Genomic DNA, 25,332 nt, shown 5'->3' on the forward strand with positions numbered 1-25,332 from the left:
GGAGGAAATTTAAACCATTTATTTTATGATCATCACAGGAAATTTAAAATCCCTGGTGAGAGTGGACATTAGGAATGCAGCTGTATTTATTACACTAAGCTATATCTGCAAAATCATATTCTGGATTGTGGGATTAAAGAGATTAACCCAAACTATAATTTCTCCACATATTTAGCCCTAACTTTCTCTCATTCGTGCTGAAAGCTTCTTTTGACTAAACATTTCTCAGTAATTTTTTAATCTTGGACACCAGCATCTAATCCAGCACATCTTACTGTATCTAAGTATTCAGGGACAATGATTCTGGCATTGGATTCTCCAAAACCTTCCTCTGTAACAGGAAGACTTGGATTGAGTAATCTTTTTCAGCAACTGAACACACTTTCAAGTTGTTGTGAAGTTTGTGACTCAGTGGATAAAGCTCAAGGACGTTTGTGTAACTTTTTAACACGGCTCCATGCGGGACTGGACTACTCATACCAGAGATGCTCATGGTCTGTACGCTCACAATGAATGAATAGAATCCTGTTAATTAAATTAAATTCAAATTCAGTCCAAAAGAACTTTATTAATCCAAAAGGGAAATTTACTGTTGTCGTAGCTCATCATCCTGGTTTCATTCAAGAGTTGTTAGATGCTGATAGCTGTGGGCAGGAAGGATCTCCTGCAGCAAATCTGAAGAATCTGGTCACAGATACTGATCTGTCCCCCCAGATCCAGCTTGCTGTCAGATCCGGCGAGCCTCTCGGTTCTCCTGGGCAGCACGACTGCCTGAATGCCGGGCAGAATTCCTCCCTGACCTATGGTCACTCCTTCCAGCAGTCTGAAGAGTTCTTTGTTGCCACAGACAGACAGCTGAAGGTGCTGGAGGATGATCCCATTCCTCCCGTTGTCACGAGCCAAGTTTCTCACCAGCTCCAGGATCTTGGTGGTCAGGTACACGAGCACTGCCACCAGGTTGGCGAGAATCCATCCACGGCGCCTCCTTTTCAACTCATTTGGGATTTTAGGCTGTAGTTCAGGTATTTGAGCTTTTGAGATGTTAATCAGCTGCTCCTCATTGTTAAAAAAAACCCCACACACTTTGTTGCCATGGTTACGCATCACAACAAATGCCCTAAAGTTAAAAGGTTTCAGTAAAAATCTTTCCAGCTTTACAGCATCCGATATCAGAGGAAATAATCATCCAAAAAAGCGATTTACATCAGAAGAAAGAGCAGTAACTCAGAATGAATGTAACAGAACTACTCCAACATGCACTCATCCCGAGCGGTGCAATTCTAGAACTTTAAGATTGAGATATTAATAAGAGAAAGTTACAATTAGTTAGGATTGAGATAAGTTAAGATTGAGTTATTAATCTAATTCAGTTTCTTGTCTTTTTGTCATTCTAAAACTGGAACTAACTGTAAAGTTTGAGCCTTAGCACTTCTTCTTTGTAAGGAAACATGTCCTCTCTGATGGTTTTTCAGTCTGTTAAACTGATAATCCAGCACACTGTTTATCCATTATAGTTTTTGACCTCAGCTCATGTTTCTTTCCCTGGTGGCTCATTATACTGATAGGAAATTGACTACGTGTCCTTCTCTAACTCTAAAAGACGGCTTGCTTTTAAACTTCAGCATATTGCGTACAGTAATCTATGTTTCTTTAAATACCTGACAGTATGTTAGTATTTACAGTGCTCTCCAACACCATCCAAGTGTCTCCTGGCTCTATAGTACAAAAGAAACATACAGTTTATTTATAAAGTAGATCTATTTGGATTGATTTTGTTTTTTCTTTAAGCTAAGCAGTGTGCCAGAGCAACAGGAAATAGGAAAGTGGAAGCAAGTCGAAGATGAATCTGAGCTACAGCAGACTGATATTCTATAAAGAGTGAAGTTTTCCTTCCCTGTCTGAGCTGTCTCATGTTGTTGGTGTTTACTTTACTGCTGTAAAATCTACTAAAACATCTCCTGTGATACTCAGGAAATGGCTCAACACACACGTAGTTAAGTATTGCTCTTTATTTTTAGTAGAAATCTGTGATTTCAAATGTTTTTTCTGCAGCTGATGCAGGAAAATCTCTTTCGCTCAGTTTCATTAGGATTTTACACCAAGCTTCCTACAGTGTGTCAAAAAACCCGAGTCTGTTCTCTTCATTGCTCTGGTCATATTATGGTTTTAGCACATGCCACGAATGGTGGTGCTGCTGATAAAATTCATCACAGAGGAAGAGCTGGCTTACAGTTCAACAGTATTTTGTACACATTTGATACAATATTTCATGAAGTACTTTGGACATAGAAGTGTTTTAATTTTCAGCTGAAGGTCTGTAATTCTAGGTGTCAAACAAAGAAGCCCCAAAATAAATCTTATTAGTATTCTCACTTCAGTCTAACAGAAATCTAGATTTTGACAATATAGCATATGTAGCATTTTATATTACAGCTCAGTTATAGGATGGTAATAGTAAAAATAATCACTATTGGCTGTCGTTGTCTGTGTTGTATTAAAATCTAAGTGTTTTATTCCGTTCTTTGAGTTTGTCTTTTAGTCTTGTTCCTTTTTGGTTGTTTTTTAAATTTCTGTTCTTTGGTATTCTTGTGTTTTTTCTGCTTTTTGTGATTCCGTTCTCATTTTCACCCTCAGTCAGCCTCCTCAGTTGTTCCTCAGTCAGCCACGCACACCTGTGCCCACTTCATAATCACTTAGGTGCCTCCATTTCCCAACCACCTCTGCTCTATATAACCAGTCTCTGGTTCACTTCTCATCAGTTCTGCATTGTGTTGGATTTCCACACCACTGTTCTGTTCCTCCTCATGATTCCCCTCCTGAGTTAATGCAAGTTTGTGCTGCCATGTCAGCATTTTGGTTTTTGTTATTAAAATATTATTTTTTCTCTTCGGAGCTCCCTGTGTCTGTGGGTTCAATCAGCCTGTGATCCTGATGATAGCATGACATTACCCAAGTTATAACTGTGTAGTTACATGGGAATAACTTTGTAACATCAAGGTAATACACAAATAATAAAGCTTGTACCACGTGGTAAACAGAAAAAAGTTGATGATTGTAAAGCAACTTATGTTGCAATAAAATGGTCACATGAGTGATGTTTTATTATTTTTTTAAAGAAATGTAGAAATATGGTGGCATGATTGTGATAGTTTTTAATATTAAGCTAACAAAATAATGTTAAAAAAACATTTTTAGTTAATAGCCAAGACAAAACAGCATTTGAAAAATTAAAAATTGCAGTGTTTTAAATATAATGAGTTATTATTTTAGAGGGTGAGTTTCTGCCTCAAGTGGAGGAGTTCAAGTATCTCGGGTTTTGTTCACGAGTGAGGGAAGAAGCGTAAGATTGACAGACGGATCGGTGCAGCATCTGTAGTATTGCGGACTCTGTACCGGTCCGTTGTGGTGAACAGACAGCTGAGCTGTAAGGCAAAGCTCTCTGTACCTGTTCCTACCCTCACCTATGGTCATGAACTCTGAGTAGTGACCGAAAGAACGAGATCATGGATAGAGGCAGTTGAAATGAGTTTTCTCCGCTGGGTAGCTGGACTCTCCCTTAGAGATAGGGTGAGAAGTTCAGTTATCCTGGCGAGACTTGGCATAGAACCGCTGCTCCTCCACGTCGAGAGGAGCCAGTTGAGGTGGTTCGGGCATCTGGTAAGGATGTTCCCTGGGGGCCTCCCTAGAGAGGTACTATGGGCATGTCCAATTGGGAGGAGACCCCGGGGAAGACCCAGAACACGCTGGAGAGACTATGTCTCTTGGTTGGCCTGGGAACACCTTGGAATCTGCCCAGAGGAGCTGGAAGAGGTGGATGTGGAAAGAGATGTCTGGACCTCTCTGCTCAAGCTACTGCCCCCGTGACCCGACTTTGGAATAAGCGGAAGATAATGGATGGATGGATGTTCTTTTATTTTGTCAAACGTTTAGTTTTAAAATAATGCCAAAGAAATCAAATAATCTGTTGCAAAGAAACACGTCTGATAGTTTCTGTGTAATAAAACAGAGAGCAGCAAAGTAATGAAAGGTTACGCTAAAATAACATTCAAACAAATAAAATGAGGAATCATCAGGAAACACTAGTTTCTTTGTAACAACCATGAATCACAGCTACAAAGGCCTGTTTTTATTTTATTCCTTTATACAATCATTCTAATTTCATGCTAATGCAGAAATCTGGATTTAATAATGTGGCTTTAATGCTGTAAAAAGTTACAGTAAGTACCTGAGACTGATATTAATGATATAAACAGAGAATGTGTGGTGCTTTGAATTGAAGTTTAATAGTTTAAAAAATACTTTGTCAGCTATTTTAAAAACTTCATGTAATTTTTTTAATGCCGCAGCAAAAATGCAGCATTTGTCTTTTAATCATTTTTAGATTTCAGACAATATCAGTAAATCATTTTCAGGCTTTCACATCAACTTTTAAACCTTTTCTGGTGTGACAACTCTTCAAAGCCCCAAACTTTCAAAGTTTAACAGTCGTATCCTGATGCATGCTCAATATTCCAGGTAGAAAATCTAAAAAGGTCATGTTTTACTTTTCTTTATACCATCATCCATCCATCCATCTGTCCATCAGTCCAACCATTCAAATATTTTCTTTACCCGTTCTTCCTTTTCGGGTCGCGGGGGTAACTGGTGCCCATATCCAGCAATCACTGTGTGAGAGGCGGGGGACACCCTGGACAGGTCTCCAGTCCATCACAGGGACACACAGAGACAAACGAGACAAACAACCATTCGCACCTAGGGACAATTTAGAGTTACCAATCAGCCTAACATGCATGTTTTTGAACTGTGGGAGGAAACTGGAGTACACGAAGAAAACCCACACATGCACGGAGAGAACATGCAAACTCCACACAGAAAGGCCCCTGGACCTGCTCCCTGAGAGGTGGCAGCTCTACCAACTGCACCACCGTGCTGCCTTACTTTATGCTAAAATTATTAAAAAAAATTATTAAACCTGAAGCAATCCCCCCCCCCCCCCCCCCCATGTTTAATAATTAAGGAAATAATTATTACAAACGGGCAGCACGGTGGCGCAACTGGTAGAGCTGCTGCCTCTCAGCGAGCAGGTCCCTGGTTCAAACCCCGGTCCAGGGGCCTTTCTGGGTGGAGTTTGCATGTTCTCTCCGTGCATGCGTGGGTTTTCTCCGGGTGCTCCGGTTTCCTCCCACAGACCAAAAACATGCATGTTAGGCTGATTGGTAACTCTAAATTGTCCCTAGGTGTGAGTGAGAGAGTGAATGGTTGTTTGTCTCGTCTGTCTCCATGTGGCCCTGTGATGGACTGGAGACCTGTCCAGGGTGTACCCCGCCCCTCGTACAGTGATTGCTGGACATGGGCACCGGCGACCCCCGTGACCCAAAATGGAATAAACGGGTAAAGATAATGGATGGATGGATGGATGGATGAATGGATTATTACAAACACTGTGTTAGTTTTGTATTAACAGTTTATTAAAAACTAGCATTCTTTAAAGAAATGCCACCTGCTTCTTTGCATGACAAAGTTTTAAACAAAGATTTTGCTCAGTCTGTCAGTGCTCAGAGTTTGTGTTGTTGATGACTCTCATCTACTACCACGGTACTTTTTTGCTCAACATCTGTATAAACGACAGTTATAGTAATATTTGTGTATACTAACTTCCTTTATGTTTAGATAACCATGAGATGGGTTGACTTATCAGACGTAGATGTCCATCCAATATTTACTTTCTGAGAGTGTTACTAAAACCTATCTACTAGTTCATGAGATATTTTGCTAACACATGGACAAACAAACAGACACAAGCCTTTACCTGAACTATCAGCCTCACATAAATGAGTAGAGATGAAAAGAAACTGGAGGATAGTGAAAATCATGTAATCAGTCCTCATAAATCAGTCCCTGGTTATAAAATAGATGCCATCTGATGCCATGTGGATGCTGAATTAAACTAAAACGAGGGACAGTCTGGACCAAAATGCTGTTGCTTAGTAGAAATGTTTGCCTTTGCCAACATTTTTATCTCCCCGTCCCGTCAGTCCTTCCAACATCCTACGTTCAACATGTTGAAGTCTAAAGATGAATATTCTTGGTTCTGTTTAGAGTTAATACCCTAAAGAAAAAATAGAAAAATAAAAACTGCGTAGCTCTGAGTTTCAACACAGCTTGAAGGTCTTCATAATAGACGACAATAAGAATATGAGCTCACAAGCCCAGCTCTATTAAACACGACAATCTCGTCTTGTTCTGGCGTAGCTTTTGGCTGAGGAGCGTTCAACAGGTGCGTTTGGAGGTTTTGCAATTGAAATGAAATAAAGGCCATTAAAGAACAGGATTCTCAAGTGCTGGCTGTGAAAAGGGCTTGAGGCAGACTGTAAAAAGTGACAAGAATGCCCTTTAAGATGAAATATACGCCTCTCTTCCTTTAACACATGTCCCATTTGAACTCGAGCGATATGCAGCATTTATAAGCTTGCCATTCTACTTTGAAAAATGTCCAGATCCCCGCAGCCGTTACAGTGTGGAAAGCCCTCCAGTTTGTGGATGATCTGTTGCCATAGTTACCCGAGCACAGGAACTGAGCTCTCCCTCAAACAGGCAAACGGAGAAGAGCACAAGCCCCTCCTTCTCCTCCACCCCCTCACTGGGTCCCCTGGCTAGTTCATTAGCATAATGATTCACACCAAACTCTCCTTGAAGGGCCTTGATTTGTAGGTTTTTAAAATCATCGGTGGAGCTCCGTGTTTTTTAATTTTTTAAATTATTTCTGTTAAACCCGCCTGCGTTTACAGAGGCCTCTTACGCTGGCTGCTGCACGGCTCATGTTTCCAAGCTGCACAGATGCAGTCAAGCTCCAGAGGCGATGCAGTTGTCAAGGCCTCGCCGTGGCATCTGCCCTCTAAAGAACAGTCATGTCATGAGTGTTTGAGTCATGTGATGTTTCAGTGCCGGGCCAAGAACTGAAAGATGTAGCAAAATGACAAGACAGGCAGGATTTATGAGAAAACACAGAGAATGTCCAGATAACTTAGACGTTTGTGTGGGTTTTGGTTTTATTAATTAACAAAGCATTACACAAAAGCGGGTTACTTAAGAAGTAATGTTACAGCGAGTACTACTTTACTGTTCTCAGTGGTTCTTAAACTGAGGTCCCTGGACCCATGGGGTCTGCCCAAAAAAATATAATTTTTTTACAACCACGTAGATATTTAACAACCTGTTAAAATACACCAAAATGCAGGAAATCACATTTAATTTATTCTAAATTTTCTGAAGGAGGATCCCCAGACTCCCTGCACCACCCCACTGGCACCAGCCCGCCCACTATTTATGTTCCAGCATCAACTGGTTTACAAATTAATCCCTGTTACTTGGTCTGACTACTGCTGTTCTGATTCTGTTCAGTTTTATGTAGATTTTTCTGTAATAATTTGAAGAAGTGACAATACATTTATTATGTGAATAGGTAAAGTTTTAAAGCGGCTTTTGAATTAATTTTTTCAAAACTGTAATGTTTGGAAGTTGAAATTAAAAATGTTGTTAATTAAGTGTGTCTTGAATGAAAAATACCCCATGTTTACAAGTATAAAAATTGTATTAACACTAATAAAGAACAGGTCTTAAGTATTTACGTTACATAAATATTTCCATTGCATTAAAGAGACAAACTGAATAGATTATTTAATAAACCTGAGGGTTATGAGGGGGTCCCTGAACTGAAAAAAATTGAGAACCCCTGCTCTATGTAACAGTTTCAGTGTGATACTGTTTATATGTTTACATGAAATAGTTTAATAAAAAAATGGTACTGTACAGCTAAAATAAAAAAGACACAGCAAGGAGGGGGTTTGTTTGATAAGAGGAAGACCCGTGTCCATATCTTTAACATCTGTCTTCTGTTACCTAATTATAAGCTGACTGAACGTTTGCACCTGGCTAAAATGCAGGAGTTTAATGTGGTTCAGAGCCATTTAAATCACATTTTTATGATGTTATTTAGCACACAACTTTAATAAGCTATACATCATCACTGTGAATGTACAGCCAGCTCTGTATTTCATTTGGTCAATTTAATACCACAGTGGGCCCAATCCACTCTGATTTCTCAAATCTAGACAAAACCTTTTTTATTGAGAAGGATTCTGATAAACAGCTCATTGGAGCTTTTAGCCAAATAAAAGCTGTAGCTTCAGAACATTTCCAAGTCTGGTTGTTTAATTTTCTTTGTTTAGTGGCAGCTGAAGTTGGCTTTAATTTTTGTTTAAGCAGAGAGAGTCTAAGTGATATTCCTGCTACTTGTGTGGAGTCACGTCAGTTCAGTTTGAGGTCTTATCGAGGCTTGGAAGGATTGTGTTTACACTACCAAACAAATGGGGATGAAAGGGGTCCAGACCACTACAGAAGTTGATTGAAAAGAAGAATAATTGAAAGTATTTTCTATACACATTGAGTCTTCCGCTCTGATTTCATTGGGATTGCTCAGGACAGATGTTTGCGTCAGGTCTGAACAAGGTCAAACAGGAACCCCCATATAAATGTGAAACAATTTAATTTTTGTTCATTAATTTATTTTCTTGTTTACCTTTTTTTTCTTCTTCTCAGTAACCTGCAACTTCCGGTCACCGATATGCCAGGCGCTGGTCCTGGAGATCGGGGAAACGGTACAGATTCTGGAGAAATGTGAAGGTAAAAAACCGCTCCTTCCATATCGAATGCTCACAGAAATGGGCTTGTGTGTCAAAATGTTTGACTGATGCTGTAACTGTGACTAGTTTAAATTCTACTGTTCACTCAGTATTTTATCTAAATGCTTTTCTGCCAAAGATTCAACATCTGTGTTAACAGCAAACTGTTGAGAAAGATTCACAAATACATTAAGAAAATGGCAATTCACCAATAAATACTGCACTAAACGTAGTTTTCTTATTCTACACAAAACACAACATTAAAAACAGTTAATTTTAGCTGTCCTTTATGTTTTTTAATTTTAAACTTCTGCATTGTACAACAGATCAGCTTTTTTAATTGTAAGTAGTATGGTGTAACACAGGGCTATTCAACTGGTGGCCCGCGGGCCATTTCCGGCCTGTGGGTGACTTGAATCCGGCCCACCATTGACTTCATAATTTTTTTTTTAAGTATGTGGGGGATGGGGTTTCTGGGTTTGGGTTCTGTTTATTACATTTGATGATTCAATGCGATTAAACAAACACATTTAAAAGGTAACAGATCATTGTAATACTTGGTTTATTTCCGTAATGACTTTAATCGCTGCATGTCCGGCCAATGAGCTACTGGCTTTTAGAATCTGTGGCCCACTGAGCAGTTGTGTTGAATAGACCTGATATATTAATACTTTTTTTAATTTTTGGTTCTACCTTATCTACTTTAACTGAGGTTCCAAGCAAGTAGACACATTAATATGACTTGGAAACATCACGAATTCCAGACTGGTCAGAGATCATCATTACCTGTGTTTATACCAACTGGTGAATTAGTGAAGTCAGTAAAGTCATGAACACACTTTCTGACAAAGTTTGGAGATCACTTTTGTGCTTGACTAAATAACTTGTGTGTATGTTTCTGAGCTAGAGTTGCATTCGGGCCCAAAACATCAGATCCGACCCGGCCCCAGCCCACAGTCATAATTTCTGAACCACAACCAACCAGACAAATTAACAGTAATTACAGGTTCAGACCTGGAAAAATACCCACAACATTTATAATTAGTTATTAACAGTCGGGGACGCGCAGCTGAATAAACGGTGCATAAGATTTGAAGCTGAGAGGTGTTTGTACTTTCATGGTCGTAAAAAAGCATTTAAACCTTGTTTCTGACTGCGTTCTTCTGAATTACTGAGACACACGGACATCTCTGACACACGTGTCTGCTTTGAGATCTCATCTGTTTGGGTCGTCGGCCGCACACGTCCAGAGTGCAGCGGCTGAATGAACGTCCATTTGGGCGATGGATCGCTGCCTGGCAGTACAGTCCCATCTGAAGCTTAACTGGACTTTTTACCTCTTTCAAGGACGGTCAGCTTGCGGGGAAATGGCCACCTGCGGCTGGTGGATGTATGGCAGGCCATGTTATTATATAATTGGATCGCAGCTGATCCTGACCTAACTAAAAGCCTGACACCGACCAGGCCCACCCATTAATCACATTATAATGGACCGGTCCTAATCTGGGTCGGACCAGGCTGGGTTTCAGGTTCGGGTTGGAAATGACAGCTCTATTCTGAACCGTGAGTATAAATGTACAAATAAATATTTTTTTCCCTTCTACCGACCAGAGGTGAACTCTGAAGCATTCAGGAGGACATCCCCAACACATTTAAGCTTGCTGCAAATTTATTCAGTGCAATTCCAACTCCACTCCTCTCTTATTCCTTTCACTTGAAAGTTGCTTTAGAAATATCTGCTAAATCACTGTAAATAAAACAAGCCAAAACAAACCAGGAACAGACTAACCACTTTCCTACCATCTATGGATTATGGTGACATTATTTACATGGATGCCTCTGCCTGCTCCTTGCAGATGATGGATGCTGTCTACCATGGCACGCTAAGATTCATAACTGGCTGTAACTACCGTACCCATCACTGCACCCTGTATTCCTTGATCAGTTGGTCATCATTATCTACACACTGGTTCATCTCCATCTATAAATCACTACTTGATCTGGTGCCTTCTTTTATCTCCCACATGTCACATCATCAGTGCAGCTACAGCGTGCACTCTCAGGATATTATTACCTGCAGCGTTCCCTCAATACAGACTGAACTTGGTGAAAAGACGTTTTCTTACTGTAATCTGGAACACCTTGCAACAAGATCTGAAGCTGTCCACTTTGATTTCTTTAAGAGATTTTAATCATTTGATAAGGTCCTTAAAAAATCTAAGCAAATATATTCTTTGTGTCTATGTTGTCTGTCTAAAACAGGTCTCTCTCAAAACGAGTCCTTCTGACTCAGTGAGACTACCTGCATAAATAATGGTTAAATAAAATAAAAACAGGGAAGCTGTGTGTCTCATATCTCTGCATCTGCGAACAGGCTGTAGTGATGTGCACTAAAAGATGAAGCAGATCAAGCCAAGCTAAGTAAAAGCACCCAAAGTAACGTGTGAGTGAAAAGCACCGTGCGGTTCTTTTGAAAAAGAACTTGGACTAGAGCTTGAGAAATCACATTGTGTCCCTCAAAAAATCCAATAAACAGCATAAATCTAAACACTGTAACTGATCATTGACCCTGATGCTTTACATCCACTTAGTTTCCAGCATTTTCAGCTGCACTCTCCTTCTGTGCACTGAATCTATTCTCTTTGCACAAGTTTAAAGTTCAAGGGAGCTGGATTCTTAAGGTAAAAAAGTAACCAGTAAAGCCTTTTCAAAAACACCAGCTCTGTGTTACACATCAAATAACTGCTAGCTAATTCTAGCTAACCAAATGATGTCTGAGCTTTAGTTATAACTATAGTTTGCATTTATTTATTTTATTTGACAGACCTGCTACAAGCTAGGCTAGGCTAATCAAAGCTAATGAGTATCTGATCTAAATAATCATGGTTTGCTTATACAAACAATATTTTAACTATAAAAAAACATTAAGACATATATGGTATTTTACACAACTTGTAAAAAAGTAACTAGATACAACCTTAAAACAAAAGTTCTGTACATTATACAACATAGCCAAAGGAGAGCTAACCGCTAACAGTGTGTTGTCTCTTTGGGAGGGAGATTTTCACTCATGGTCTCTTCTCTTTTCTCAGGCTGGTACCGAGGCTTTTCCACCAAGAAACCATCTGTTAAGGTAATTATAACACCAAATGCTTTTGATATCATGAATACTGTGTTTATGTTTTGAAACTAAGAAGCAAAACTTTTCTACCCCAAATCCAGTTGTCAAAAACAAATTAGTTGTATTGGTGTATCTGTACTTTTCAAAATCAGCATTTTTCATGAGCTGTTATTGAAATAAATGTAAGATTTTAAAGCTAACCTTAAAATATATTAAGTAAAATGTCATTATCTCTACATTTGCTGTCTTCAGTAAAATTAATTTGAAAATATGTGAAATGTGTGCATCCCAGAAATAACTTCCAATAGACAAAAAGACCTAATGTCTGGTGAACTTTATGACCAGAGCTTTGAGTTGTCAAAAATAGAAAGTATCTTGAACGAAATCTCCAAATGTTCTCATATGAAAGCATAATTTTAATCAACATGCTTCTCTTGTTACATTCTGTCATGGGTTCAGGAGCCCCTCTTGTCAGATTTTAATTTACAGATGCTCTTCTATAACATATTTTAATTTTCTTTGGTAATAATGTTTCAGAGTGAAGCCCCTTTTAAACAGAACATCTGGAAGTCAGAAGGCTGGTGGAATAATTAAACACAAATCAGGGCATAAAATGGGAAATTTCTATAATTGGGATTTAGTTACCAATTTATTTTTTATTTTTTTAATGCTTTTTGATCAAAATTTAAAAATGCTAATTAAAAAAGCAATTTAATTAGAAAATAATAACAACAGCTGTTTGGGTAAAAAACACAAAACAAAACAAACTTTTTATTTATCATGGCAGTTACCAGAAGATATAATAAAGTATTTTTTTCTCTTGTGCAACACATATTTAAGGCACTCTTTTTTGTTTTGTTTTTGGTAACCATATAGATCTCCATTGTGAGGGGAAAGTGGATTTAGACTCATCTACATGTGAATCTAAGTACACAACAAGGCCTCTCATGCAGTTATATTAAACGCCACACAGTCCAGACAGCTTTTGATTTGATAAAGTCCAGGTTTTTTTTGTTCTTTTTAACCTATTTTGGATTTACCATGTCCTGGATGACTGAGAATCTTCACTAGACTTTAGGTGACCATTATTCTCATTTATTTACTTGTTTACAAAGTTTTGTGACTGCAGAGTGACAGATGGCTGTTTGTACGTATTCATTAGCAGGTACTGCATGTTAATAAATTAATGTAAAATAGAACCAAAGGTCTTCACTGTAGCTGGATCTGTTGTAGGGCTTTATGAAACGGTTGACCAACAGCATTTTCAGCCTCTATCATAAACACAACAAACACCAGAATAGTTTTTTGATGAATTGCAAGTAAAGTTTCCAATACACACAGGTGCTGGTCATAAAACTAGAATATCATGAAAAATTTGATTTATTTCAGTAATTCCATTCAAAAAGTGAAACTCCTATATTACATTCATTCATTATACACTGACTGATATTTTTCAAAAGTTTATTTCTTTTAATGTTGATGATTATAACTGACAACTAATGAAAACCCCAAATTCAGTATCTCAGAAAATTAGAACATTACTTAAGACGAATAAAAAAAGAGTTTTTAGAAATGTCGGCCAACAGAAAAGTATGAGCATGTACAACACTCAAGACTTAGTTGGGGCTCCTTTTGCCTGGATTACTGCAGCAATGCAGTGTGGCATGGTGTTGATCAGTCTGTGGCACTGCTCAAGTGTTATCAGAGCCCAGCTTGCTCTGAGTGGCCTTCAGCTCTTCTGAATTGTTGGTCAGCAGCAGGACGCATGAAGTGCTCTAAAACTTCCTTGTAGATGGCTGTGTCGACCTTGTATCTCAGAAAACATAGTGGACCAACACCAGCAGATGGCATGGCGCCCCAAACCATCACTGACTGTGGAAACTTGACACTGGACCTCAAGCAACGTGGATTCTGTGCCTCTCCTCTCTTCCTCCAAACTCTGGGACCTTGTTTTCCTAAGGAAATGCAAAATTTACTTTCATCAGAGAACATAACTTTGGACCACTCAGCAGCAGTCCAGTCCTTTTTGTCTTTGGCCCAGATGAGACGCTTCTGACACTGTCTCTTGTTCAAGAGTGGCTTGACACAAGCTGAAACCCATGTCTTGCATACGTGGTTCTCACTTTTTCGAGCTACTTGACAGATATGTGACAGAGGTACTGTGTTGTCGATGGTTTAATCAGTGACATGAGACGTTAATTTTCTTTGACCCATCAAAATAAATGTGGTCATTTATTAACAGAATCAAAATTTAACATCAAAACATTGTACACTTGATTATACTGATCGGCTCTGATTACTAAAACTTGGCATGTTTTACTTAATAAAAACAACAGACATTTCTGAAGATATCTGGATTAATTACTGGCAAGATAGAAGTTTAAAGATGGGAAATGAAGGAGTTTAAACGGAGAGAAAAGATGGACGAGGAAAGTGTGTTGATGAGGAATGGCACCCTTCATCCGACCCCAGCTCAGCCCTGGTACACTAGGTAGTGAAGCGACTCGTTACCTTTGCAGAAGATAGGTCAGCTCCGGTACGGAGTTCCATTTCAGCGCTACCTTTCAGCGTCTCCTTAGGATGGCTGAGAATTGTCCGAAGTAGTGACGGCACTCCGTTCAACAACAAGCTCATCTCCCGGGTGAACTCACAGCGAGCTGTGAGTCCGTCAGAGGTTCCACTCAGATGTGGAAGGCTCCATAATCCCAACTAGACTCAGCAGACTGAGTCTGAGAAAACTCAGAAGAACTCCTAGGAACTCCAGCCGAACTCCATCAGAACCAGAAGAACTAACGGAACCAACCAACGGAACTCTGAAACCCATGTCTTGCATACGTCTGTGCATGGTGGTTCTTGAAGCACTGACTCCAGCTGCAGTCCACTCTTTGTGAATCTCCCCTGCATTTTGGAATGAATTTTGTTTCACCAACCTCTTCAGGGTGTGGTTATCCCTATTGCTTGTACACTTTTTTCCTACCACATCATTTCCTTCCCTTCACCTCTCTATTAATGTGCTTGGACACAGAGCTCTGTGAACAGCCAGCCTCTTTAGCAATGACCTTTTGTGTCTTGCCCTCCTTACACAAGGTGTTAATGGTCGTATTTTGGACAAATTTCAAGTCAGCAGTCTTCCCCATGATTGTGTAGCATACAGAGCTAGACTGAGAGACCATTTAAAGGCCTTTGCAAGTGTTTTGAGTTAATTAGCTGATTAGAGTGTGGCACTAGGTGTCTTCAATATTGAACGTTTTCACAATATTCTAATTTTCTGAGATACTGAATTTGGGGTTTTCATTAGTTGTCGGTTATAATCAATCCAACCTTAAAAGAAATAAACATTTGAAATATATCAGTATGTGTGTAATGAATAAATATAATATACAAGTTTCAATTTATGAATGGGATTACTGAAATAAATCAACTTTTTCATGATATTCTAATTTTATGACCAGCACCTGTATTCAATCCAACCTTTTTTGAAAGTACATGGATTCACAATACATATCCACCTCATTCCTAGCCCCCATGATGCCTTGTGTGAATTATAGGTGCGACTTCCGGCGCAGACCAGAATCGGTATTTGTTTATGTGCGAACAGTATGAGCTAATGTAGTTTTTTCAAGCATTGTGGATTTAATTTAAACATGTAGGAACACCACCTGTCAGAGCTCAAACAGGACAATATACACCAGAGCAAGTGACTTAATAAAGATCAACAAGCTCACAAAGAAGGCTGGCTAAGTTTTGGGGACTACTCTAGAATATTTGGAGATGATTGTACAAAGAAGGATTCTTCATAAAATGAAGAACATTATAGACAACCGTGAGCACCCTCTTCATCAGACCGTCATACAACAACAGAATGAATCCTTTAATGAATCCAGGATGATGAGTTAGAACATTTAATTTCCTTTGGGATGAATAAAGTATTTTTGATTTGATTTGAATTGAATTGAATAGTCATACCACTGCCTACTGAGGACGAGGGATCGAAGACGACCTGAAGAAGTGGCCTCAGATTACATCTACTAGTATATTTAGCTACTTCATTGACTCAGTTCTTCTGACCGTGAAGCGATGAACAACCTGAAAAGCTTTGAGGTGTATCAGTATCTACACAGTAATAAGATTGGTCGTGTTTTATTACAAGAGGAGAGACATAATCTTATTCACCTTAAATCAGACATAGAGCCCAGCCAAAGACTTAAAGTCCTCCATCACTGAGCCTGGGTTAATTGCAGAGAAAATCATACTGAACATGAACAAATACTATAAAACTGTGCTCTTCATACTCTTGAAATCATACCTGATATTCTTGTCACTGTTTTCAATCCTTCTGAGGATCCGGCGTCTCTTCTCCGGTGGTTTATTGTAGTCCAGACACAAAGTAGGATGCAGGTTTTCCTCTTTCGGCCGTTTGTCAACAAAGTGAAATGAGCACACAAACAGTGTTTTGGGTGGTCTCTTCAAGTTCAGATGTTTCAGCCACATTCTTCTTAATTCCTCATCTGTAGATAGGAGATGGAAACTAAACCGATTTTCACAGGAACACTGTTTTTGTTTTAGGTTCAAAACTCTGTTGTTGTGGCCACTGATTTAGTTTGGTCTGGTTGTTCATGCAGCTGCAAACACAACAGGTATCTGAACTCTGCAAGGCTATTTTAGTAAACTTTATGGTTGTTAAATAAATGTGAACAAAACAAAAACAGTGTTTTATCTGTTAAACTGAATGCAAATTACTTTCAAATAAATTGTGGTCCGTGCTCCTCTACCATTTCTAATGCTACCTCTGGTGGTTTCTAGCTAAATATTCCATCACCTTGCGAATGGAGCATGTTTTATTCTTAAAACTGTAAAAACAACATGTTTAAAAGAGGAAAAAAACATCACTTTAGACATTATTTATTTTGCGACAGCTGCAGCAACAGCTTCTTTTAGTGCTGTCCTAATTTTAATCAGAGGTAAAGCAGGATGAAGGAATACAATGAGTATTTTCATGCAAATTTATAGTAACTCATCAACAAAAACACACAACCATCGCTGCTGACAGCATTATTTGATATACTGTATGTCAGTGACTACAGTTTTCCAACCTATTTAAATGGATTTAGATACATCCTATATAAAGTTGTGCCCAGAATAAAATACACCTGCTGAAATGTCAGCAGTTGAAGTGTTTTGTGATGCAGCCGGTTCTTTTAAAGAAAGCATAAACGCTGTTGAGTCTTTGGTAAAATGTAGGTGTTAGCAGCCACATGCTGTCCTCTACTCTCATCAGCTATTTACAGTTCTTACCAACACCCCTCCATTTTGTTATGTACTCTGCCCACATTCCTTCGCCCCCATACTCTTTCAGTGCTGGGAGAATCAGTCGTGCTCACTTTGGCCATTTCTTTGCATTTGGCACATTCGGATTAAAAAAGATGAACTGCGAGAGAACAGCTGGTACTGCTCGGTCTCAGGCCGTTATCATCGCAGGAGAGCCAAACTACTGTCTGCTCTGCCTCCTGTTTCTGACATTTATGAAACCAGCATGCTTTTTTTTTTCTCATGTGCTTTACATATGCAGAAGAAATGTAGACACACACGCACATGAGGACATTTGTATTCTTTCAGCATATTTTCTGTCACGCTGAGTTTATGTTTTTGGTGATGTGGTGCAGGAGGATGAATGTAATGTCACTCTCTGTCTCTGCTCTTTCGTCCCTCTGCAGGGGATTTTCCCAGTCAACTATATCCACTTGAAGAAATCCACAGTGACAAACAGAGGGTAAGCTGCTTCATTTCAACGTGTGCACTGAAAATGCAAGGACAAAATCTAAATAGTAATTCTGCAGATTTAAATGACTGATGTCTGTGTGCTTCAAAAAGAAAAACAAAAACTCTCTAACTGTTGAGCACGAGGGTGGGTTGATCATGCTGTGGGCTTCTGCTGCAGCTAGTGGCATAGAAAGTATTTCATGGATTCCATTTTCATATTTCTTTTGACCTGCTTGGAATGGAAATAACACGGAACAGAAGATGTTTTTGCATCTCGCAAGTTAGAGTTAAGAAAAAAAAAATTCTAAAAAGTGTTGACAGCTGTCGGATGTTTTGCTGTTCAACTAATCTCATCAAACCCCAGTCCCACTTCTAAAAGGCAACTTTTCATTCCCCCTGGTACCAGGTGAGGTGATTGCTTACTTGTGACTGCTGTAATTCTTTTTGTAAAGTTTCCTGAAAATAGCTGCTTGTTTAAATTGAAATGAATTGAAACCAAAGTTATAGCCATTCATTGGGGGAGTGGTGGCGCAGAGGTTAGAAGATGGGTTTGTGATCAGAAAGTCGCAGGTTCACCTCCCGGTACCGTCAACATCAAAATGTGGGTGGAAAAGGTGAAAACACCCACACCTCCCTCCACCCTCATTTGCCCCACTCTGGGCCCCTGAGCAAGGCCCTTAACCCCCATCTGCTCCCCAAACAGGTCTCTCTTGAAAATGAGTTCTCGTGGCTCAATGAGACTACCTGGATAAATAAAGGGTAAATGAAAAATGAAAAAATATAGCCATTCATAACCTTCTTTATTTCTTAATGTTGTTTTAAGCATTTTTCCATTGTCCAGTCTCACCAAGAGTTGCTTTGACTCCGCTCGGGTCGACACGGTGGTTTTCCAAATCACTTGAATATTGCTTCGATGTGAGCAGGCTCGTCACAGGTGGCTGCCCAAAATGTTCTATCCAAGGCAAATGCACCAAAGCAACAGGAAATAAAGTCACAAAACATTTCCAATCCTCTGCCTAGATTTCCAAAATTACAGAGACTGAGTCCAGGCCAGCTTCCCTCTGCTGGTCAGAACCTGTAAACTGAGTCCAGTAGGTCTAACTCACTCTGAATGCTGTCATCAAGCACAGAAATGTCTGCAGCTCCTCATGGTACCATGGTGTTAGTTCATGTGTTGCCATTTTAATAGACATATTATACTTAAAAAATGGTAAATGACATGAATGCTGCACTTGGAAGACTTTAAAATGTGTGGGTCTCTTTTGTTTTAAGAAAATAAAGTGAAAGTTAGCAAAAGTACAGAATGTCTTTTTAAAATAAGTATGCTAACATGTTCATTTTGCTAATAGCATTGTTGTCATATTCTGTGAAATGCCTATAGTTCTCTTATTTATTAATGTGTCTTTGACTGATTCAGTCACTGAGTTGTCTACAGCTGGTGAACCAGTTCTCATTAACCATTGCTGATCTATTTGCACTGAAAAAGAACAAAACTCCTCAGAAGACTGGGTTGATATAATGACGGCTGCTTCTTTATACTGATGACAACTTTGCTGTTAGTGTTAGACTTCTTTTGTTTTTATTAGGTTCAGTATACAAGAACATGGAGGCAGACCTGAGGTAGAACGGGAAAACAGAGTCATTTACTTTGGTCTGCAGCAACCAGATTCTTTATTTTTCAATCTGGATGAGTCAGTAATGTTTTTTTCAGAGCCAAAGAGCAAAGAAAAAAAAATTGTTATGTCACAATTTTGAGTTACTGCTCAAAATGAAGCATTTTATGCATAAAATATATTGTGTTTTGATAATAAATAAAGTATGCATAGCAGGACAGCTGCCACAATCCAGAGAATATTACTGTCACAGACACTGATGAACAAATAATCTTCGTCTGAGTTATTTTTGCATGTGCACGTATGGTAAAGTTGGACGTTTAACAGTGATCTCAGGTTGCCAATTTTCAGACTTGGAGATTTTTTTTTTTTTAATTGCACTGAGTGACTTAGAGAATGAAGCTGAATAAAGCTTCCCTTTCATATCACTGGTTATATTAACATAATCTAGGACTACTACTTCTAAGAAAAAAAAAGATCTGCAGGATTTTTTTTTCCACTTGCGAGACTAAAACTTTGCTATTTTTATAGAACTTTTTTCATTTTGCAAATTGCAAATTGAATTTATAGGTAGATGGATGCATCTGGTTCAGCTTTAGAAATGTTTTTTTTTTCCCCTTTAAAATACATCAGTTTTAAAACGTAAAAGCAAAAACAAACAAACAAACAAACAATTGAACAACTCAATTCAATTAACATTTTGTTTGTCCAGGAATGCAGTTTATATTGTTGATAACCTGTTGTTTACAACATCTGCAGCAGTTTTACTCTACAGTCTCACCCTTTTCAGATTTGTTATTGCATGCTGTTAGGAGAGGCGGGCGATCATGTATTTGCCTGTCATAGTAGCTGAAAGTCATCCTGAACACAAGCTCCAAGTAATAACAGACTGTTTGAAATATTTAAGATTTTACAGAACAGAAAGATCTTTGTTTTATTCTTTGGCATGAAAGGTGGCAGGAGATAAGCATTCCTACAACGACTGCTAGGTCTTTAATATTTAGAACTATTGTCAGATGATGGGAGGTTATGTAGTTTTTTAATCTTCAGAATCACAGCTTTATATACGTGTTGTGCATTGCAGCATCAACTTATCAGTGTCAGAGGGTGTGTATCCCTCTCTCATTAGCTGTCTAATTTTAACAGGATTACCACCGACAGCTGCTGGTGTGCATGCACACCCTGCAGTCTTCTGATCATGACTGCACAGGCCCGACTAAAAGTGAATACAACGACCGGCGCAGCTCTTCATCAGCCTAATGCAGCTGCTGACTGTAAGATCCGTGGCTCAATGTGAACTTGAAGTTCAGACGAGGTGGAAGTTAGATCAAAGTCCTTCAGCTGAGCAAACCACGAAGCAGGACTTTTCTCTGAAACAATTAAAAGTGTGAGCTTTCAGACCGACGTTATTAAACTTCCTCGCTGGGGGAGATGCACTTTAGGAAATCTGCTTTGTTGTGTCATGGAGTTAATGAGGTGACAAACCTACCGCGTCTATGTTGCTCTCCCAAAGCAAGCGTGCCTCGGACGATCACCCACCCTCGCTCTGTTACAGACGGAGTGCCTTGTTCCACATACAGTATACAGTCTTACATTGGATTCTCTGCAGCACATTCAAGAGCTTTGCGAGCAAAGTGCAAAGCACCACAAGAGATCTAACCTTTGCCTTTATGTTTGAGAGAGAGTGGACGCGCAGGAAGGATGTGTGGTCCAGTTTTACAGGGTGCTCCACCAACTGGGCAACACATTTGCTCTTTAGATGGTTTCTTGAAGCATTTGTGTGTTTTTGTTACAGGCAGGTGTTTGATTGTTGGGTAGATTACTTGAACGGTTCATGTATATTATCTTGTATGGTCTTGGCAGCCATGAACCAGGAAGTAGAACGGATAGTCCTCTAATAAGGATGAATTTTGGCATATTAAGAATAATAAAATGAGATAAACTCAGCCTACAAACTGCCCCTCAATTTATCTATCTCTTTTTCTGTATTTTGCTTCATCATTTTAAAATCTTTATTATGTTTTACAATAGAAAGTACTTATTCAGCTGTTTGTCTGAATTCACTCTGCAAATACATTCAGTACTTACCAAAGAGTATTATGGACATCATAATAAATCACTCTTTGTTTGTTGAACATCAATTTTAGCATTTTTTAGCCACTTTAACTGAAACAAAACTTTCTAAATCAAAACACACCCTTAAAAGACTTACAATTTTGGCATTAATTGTTGTAGTCAACTGCATCTGTCTGTTAGCAAAATATCTCATGAATCAGCAGTTGGGTTTTAATGAAACGCTCTGAATGAAGTCACTGGATGTGCATTTACAGCTGGTTTACTTCTGAAGTTAATATAATTCAAGATGGCTGCCACAGCTAACTGAACCTAGCAAACTCAAAATTAGCTTTCATTGAGTCAGTTTTGTAGCTGTTTAAACAAAAATTGGTGCGGTAGTAGCTGACAGTGATGCCAAAGAGCAAGTCTATCTAATGGCTCTTTAAAGACCTGTGAGGAGTTTTGAATTAATGATAAAAATGTTTGCTTTCAAGGGGACTGTTAGACCTATAGACGTTTTGAATAAAAGCCCATTTTTTCCAAAGGCATTTCTGCATTGGCTTTATTATTTAATTTTTATGTATTTCTTATGTACAGCAGGGAAAAACAAATAATCTATATATCAAAACATAAGCCGATAGAACTCATCCTTCATCATTTACCTGTAAACTGAGTTAGAAGATAAATGTGAAATGTCACAAAAATGATCAGAATTTCAGCTTCAGATTCTGGTAACTGTACTATTAAAACCACTTCCTGTATTCACTTTAATACAGTCAAAATAAAGAAGCCATGTTTAATCATTCAGCACAGCGTTAGTATTCTTATTGTTATTATTCTGTCAAAAAAGACGCACATTATTCTTCAGTATTCGTAGTCCTTTAATTCTTTTCAAACATGGACGAAGCATGTATATCGTGCTGTAGCTCTGTTGATTGGCTTTAATGTTTCTTTATATTATCAACCATTCTCTGAGTATTGATCCCAGATTTGTTCTTTTTCCCCACTCTAGGCTGTGTGAGACCGTGGTGCCTCTGGAGGACCCTATCATCACAGAGACCACCTCCACATTGCAGGAATGGGGCGTCCTGTGGAAGCAGCTCTATGTGGTCGGTGCTTCTCATTTTGTTCAAAACAAAACACAGAGCAATAAATGTGAGGGTGGATATAACGTTGCAGAAAAATCCCAAGGAGCTGAAAGAACGGCCGTGTTTGTGAAGAAATTGCACCCATTGTTGTTTCATTTGCTGGAAGAGGCTTTTGTGAGGCCTTTTCTTTTTGCACATAATTCAACACCTTGTATAAACAAGTTTGGCTCTTAAGAAACATGATTCATCTGAAGTAAGAGCCAAACCTTCAGTGAAACTTCTCTTCTGACTCTCACAGTGTATTCTTCTATGCTGCAGTATCGAACTAGGACCAGAAATGGTGGCTGGACGCACATAATGGCCTACTGTAGCGTCGTTGTGTCATTCATCCGTTGACTCATCTTGGCGTAGCTTCAGCATCGCCTTAAGACCCACCATCTTGAGTCAGCCTTTACTTGCCGGGAAAAAGTCATTACAGTAGTGAAAATTTAAAGCGTCTTTAATCCCGCTAAGTCTTCGAGGGGGCCGGCAGACGTGGTTGGTGGGGTTTGGAGGTTGGAGCTAAGTGGCTAAATGTTGCAGTTTTTACATAACCTTTCACTGAGGACTGCTCAAGCTCTGAGCAACTATAAGCAGCTGCAGGCATTGGTGTGATGATGTAACTTCCACTGAGGCTTGACTAATGTGAAGCCTTGATTTAACAGTGCTGGTTTTGTCCTCATCACCCCCCCCCCCCCCCCCCCCCCCACTGTGTAGAGTGGGCCGTGTTGCCACAGTAGCATCCATAATAATAGGATGCAGCATTTATTGTGTATTTATATGTTTCACTTTACTGTTGCCTGTTAGATTTTCATGGTATTACTTCAGGGAGCAACGGCCAAAGCGTTGCCGTGCATTTGTTGCAGTGTGCATAATTAGACCCGCTGAAACGAGGTCCAAAAGGACTCATCAGTCCTGACAAAACTCTTTGTTTTTTAGCAGCTACCAGGCTTTTAGAACATGCAGTGTTTATCCTCATTAAACCTGCATGTCCATTGTGGTGGGTTTAATTTTTGCATTTATGTAAACAAACCTGGGCGCTTAATGTGGGCTTGTCATACCATTAGGAAAAACAGGATTAATTTGGAAGTATTATCCTTGGTTTATAAAAGACAGCAATGGCATTTATTATTATGAGGAGCTCAAAACAGACTTGTTAGTTAAATGCTTACTTTAACAGAATGTAAATCTGCTGCAACGCATGGAGATCTATAACTTGCTAGCCTGGCAGAGGGTTCAAAAAGCATCTTAATATGAACAATATTTGGTCTTGATCAGATGCTTGACCTGAATAAACGACATAGCTAGATTATAGGCTTTCATTTCTACTGATGCCAGAAATAATGTGGCTTTGATTAATATTTAGGTGGGATGTTCAAGTCAAAGTGTGGCAAACCCACTGGACTTAATTTTGTTTGTGGTTTTAATATTGTGGTTGATAATTTGACGTATACATTAACATAAACACTGATGGTGAAAGAAGCTCGCATATATCAGCTGAGTCTTTTTGGCTACTTAGAAACACAAGGTGGATCTGTTCCACAAGCTCCGTCATGTGATGAATGAGCTCATCGACCTACGCCGGCAGCTGATCCAAGGCCACCTCTCTCAGGACCAGACTTGCGAGATCAAGCGGCACATCACCGTTCGCCTCGACTGGGGCAATGAGTGAGTAGCAATGTAACGAGTCTATTACGTCAACTAAGCTAAAAGGTGAAGGCAACAGCTTCAATAAATATTTTGTTTCTAATTGTTGGCCGCTAAAGAAGACGTTTTTTTGGCACCAAAGACATCTATGGCGCAGGATGAGTGGGTGTGTGCAACAGCATCTCCAAGAAAGACATTTTGTGGTCATTTAGAAGATGAGTGAGTCAGGAAGCTGAAGCTGCTTACAGTCAATGCAAAACTGCCTGGAGGAAGTTTCAAATCTTCTTGTTGCCAGCTTCAAACTCCAGCTGAGACGTGCCAGCCCTCTGCACAAGAAATAAAGATATCAGCTCAGCTACAGAGAAGATCTGTCGTATGAAATATGACTGAGAGCACTATTATGTAATTTTTTTAACCACTCATTTGATCAACATTTTTGCCTGATTAAGCTATACAACCACACAGTCTGTAAAGTAGCACAATAAGCTAATAGATAGTTGAAGCCTGTAGAGAAAGGAGACCTTTGATTTGAAGCTATAGGAACCTGTGATTCAAGACACCTCACTGCATTTTGGTATTGCACTTCTTAGAAGGTTTCTATAGCAGGGGTTCTCAAACTTTGTGGGTTCAGGGACCCCTTACAGGGGAGAAAAAGTTTCAGGGACCCCCTCATGTTTATTAAAACATTTTCTTCAGTTTGTCTCTTTAATGCAATGGAAATATGTGTGTAACCTAAATACTTAAAACCTGTTTTTTTATAGTGTTGACACAATTTTTATACTTTTAAACATGGGTATTTTTCATTCAAGATACACAATTTACAACATATTTAGTTTCAAATTCCAAAAATTACAGTTTTGAGAAAATTAACAGTTTCATAAACCACTTTAAAACTTTCCTGTTTTACTTATTGAACATAAATGTATCGCCACTTCTTCAAATTATTACATAAAACTTTTTAAATAAAACTAAACAGAATCAGAACAGCAGTAGTCAAACCAAGTAACAAAACTTAATTTAAAAACCGATTGATGCTGTAATGTAAATAGTGGGTGGTGTGGGAGGGTCTTGGGGTCCTCCCCCAGAACATTTTGAATAAAGAAGATGTGATTTCCTGCAATTTTGTGTATTTTAATGGGTTGTTAAACACCTACGTGATTGAAAAAAAAAAAAAAATATATATATATATCATATTTTCTTGACTATAAGTCACACTTTTTTTCATAGTTTGGTCAGTCCTGCGACTTATATATTGTTTTTTCCTCCTCATGAGGCATTTTTTGACTCATGCAACCTATACCATGGAGCGACTTATAGTCTGTAAAATA

At 38.9% G+C, this 25,332-nt stretch overlaps 1 protein-coding gene across 1 annotated transcript in view; it reads left to right on the forward strand.

The window, feature by feature from the left end:
• Positions 1 to 485: 485 nt before the first annotated feature.
• Positions 486 to 25,332, forward strand: part of dock3 (dedicator of cytokinesis 3) — a 69,249-nt gene continuing 44,402 nt past the window's right edge. Inside the window, 8 exon segments of the mRNA XM_037684461.1 lie at positions 486 to 494; positions 721 to 936; positions 6,253 to 6,277; positions 8,599 to 8,682; positions 11,774 to 11,814; positions 17,517 to 17,572; positions 22,243 to 22,339; positions 23,877 to 24,025. Of these exon segments, the coding sequence (XP_037540389.1) occupies positions 486 to 494; positions 721 to 936; positions 6,253 to 6,277; positions 8,599 to 8,682; positions 11,774 to 11,814; positions 17,517 to 17,572; positions 22,243 to 22,339; positions 23,877 to 24,025 (677 nt within the window).

This window comes from Nematolebias whitei, chromosome 11 (assembly GCF_014905685.2).
Source record: "Nematolebias whitei isolate Nwh7 chromosome 11, NemWhi1, whole genome shotgun sequence".
NCBI classification, from domain to species: Eukaryota; Metazoa; Chordata; class Actinopteri; order Cyprinodontiformes; family Rivulidae; genus Nematolebias; species Nematolebias whitei.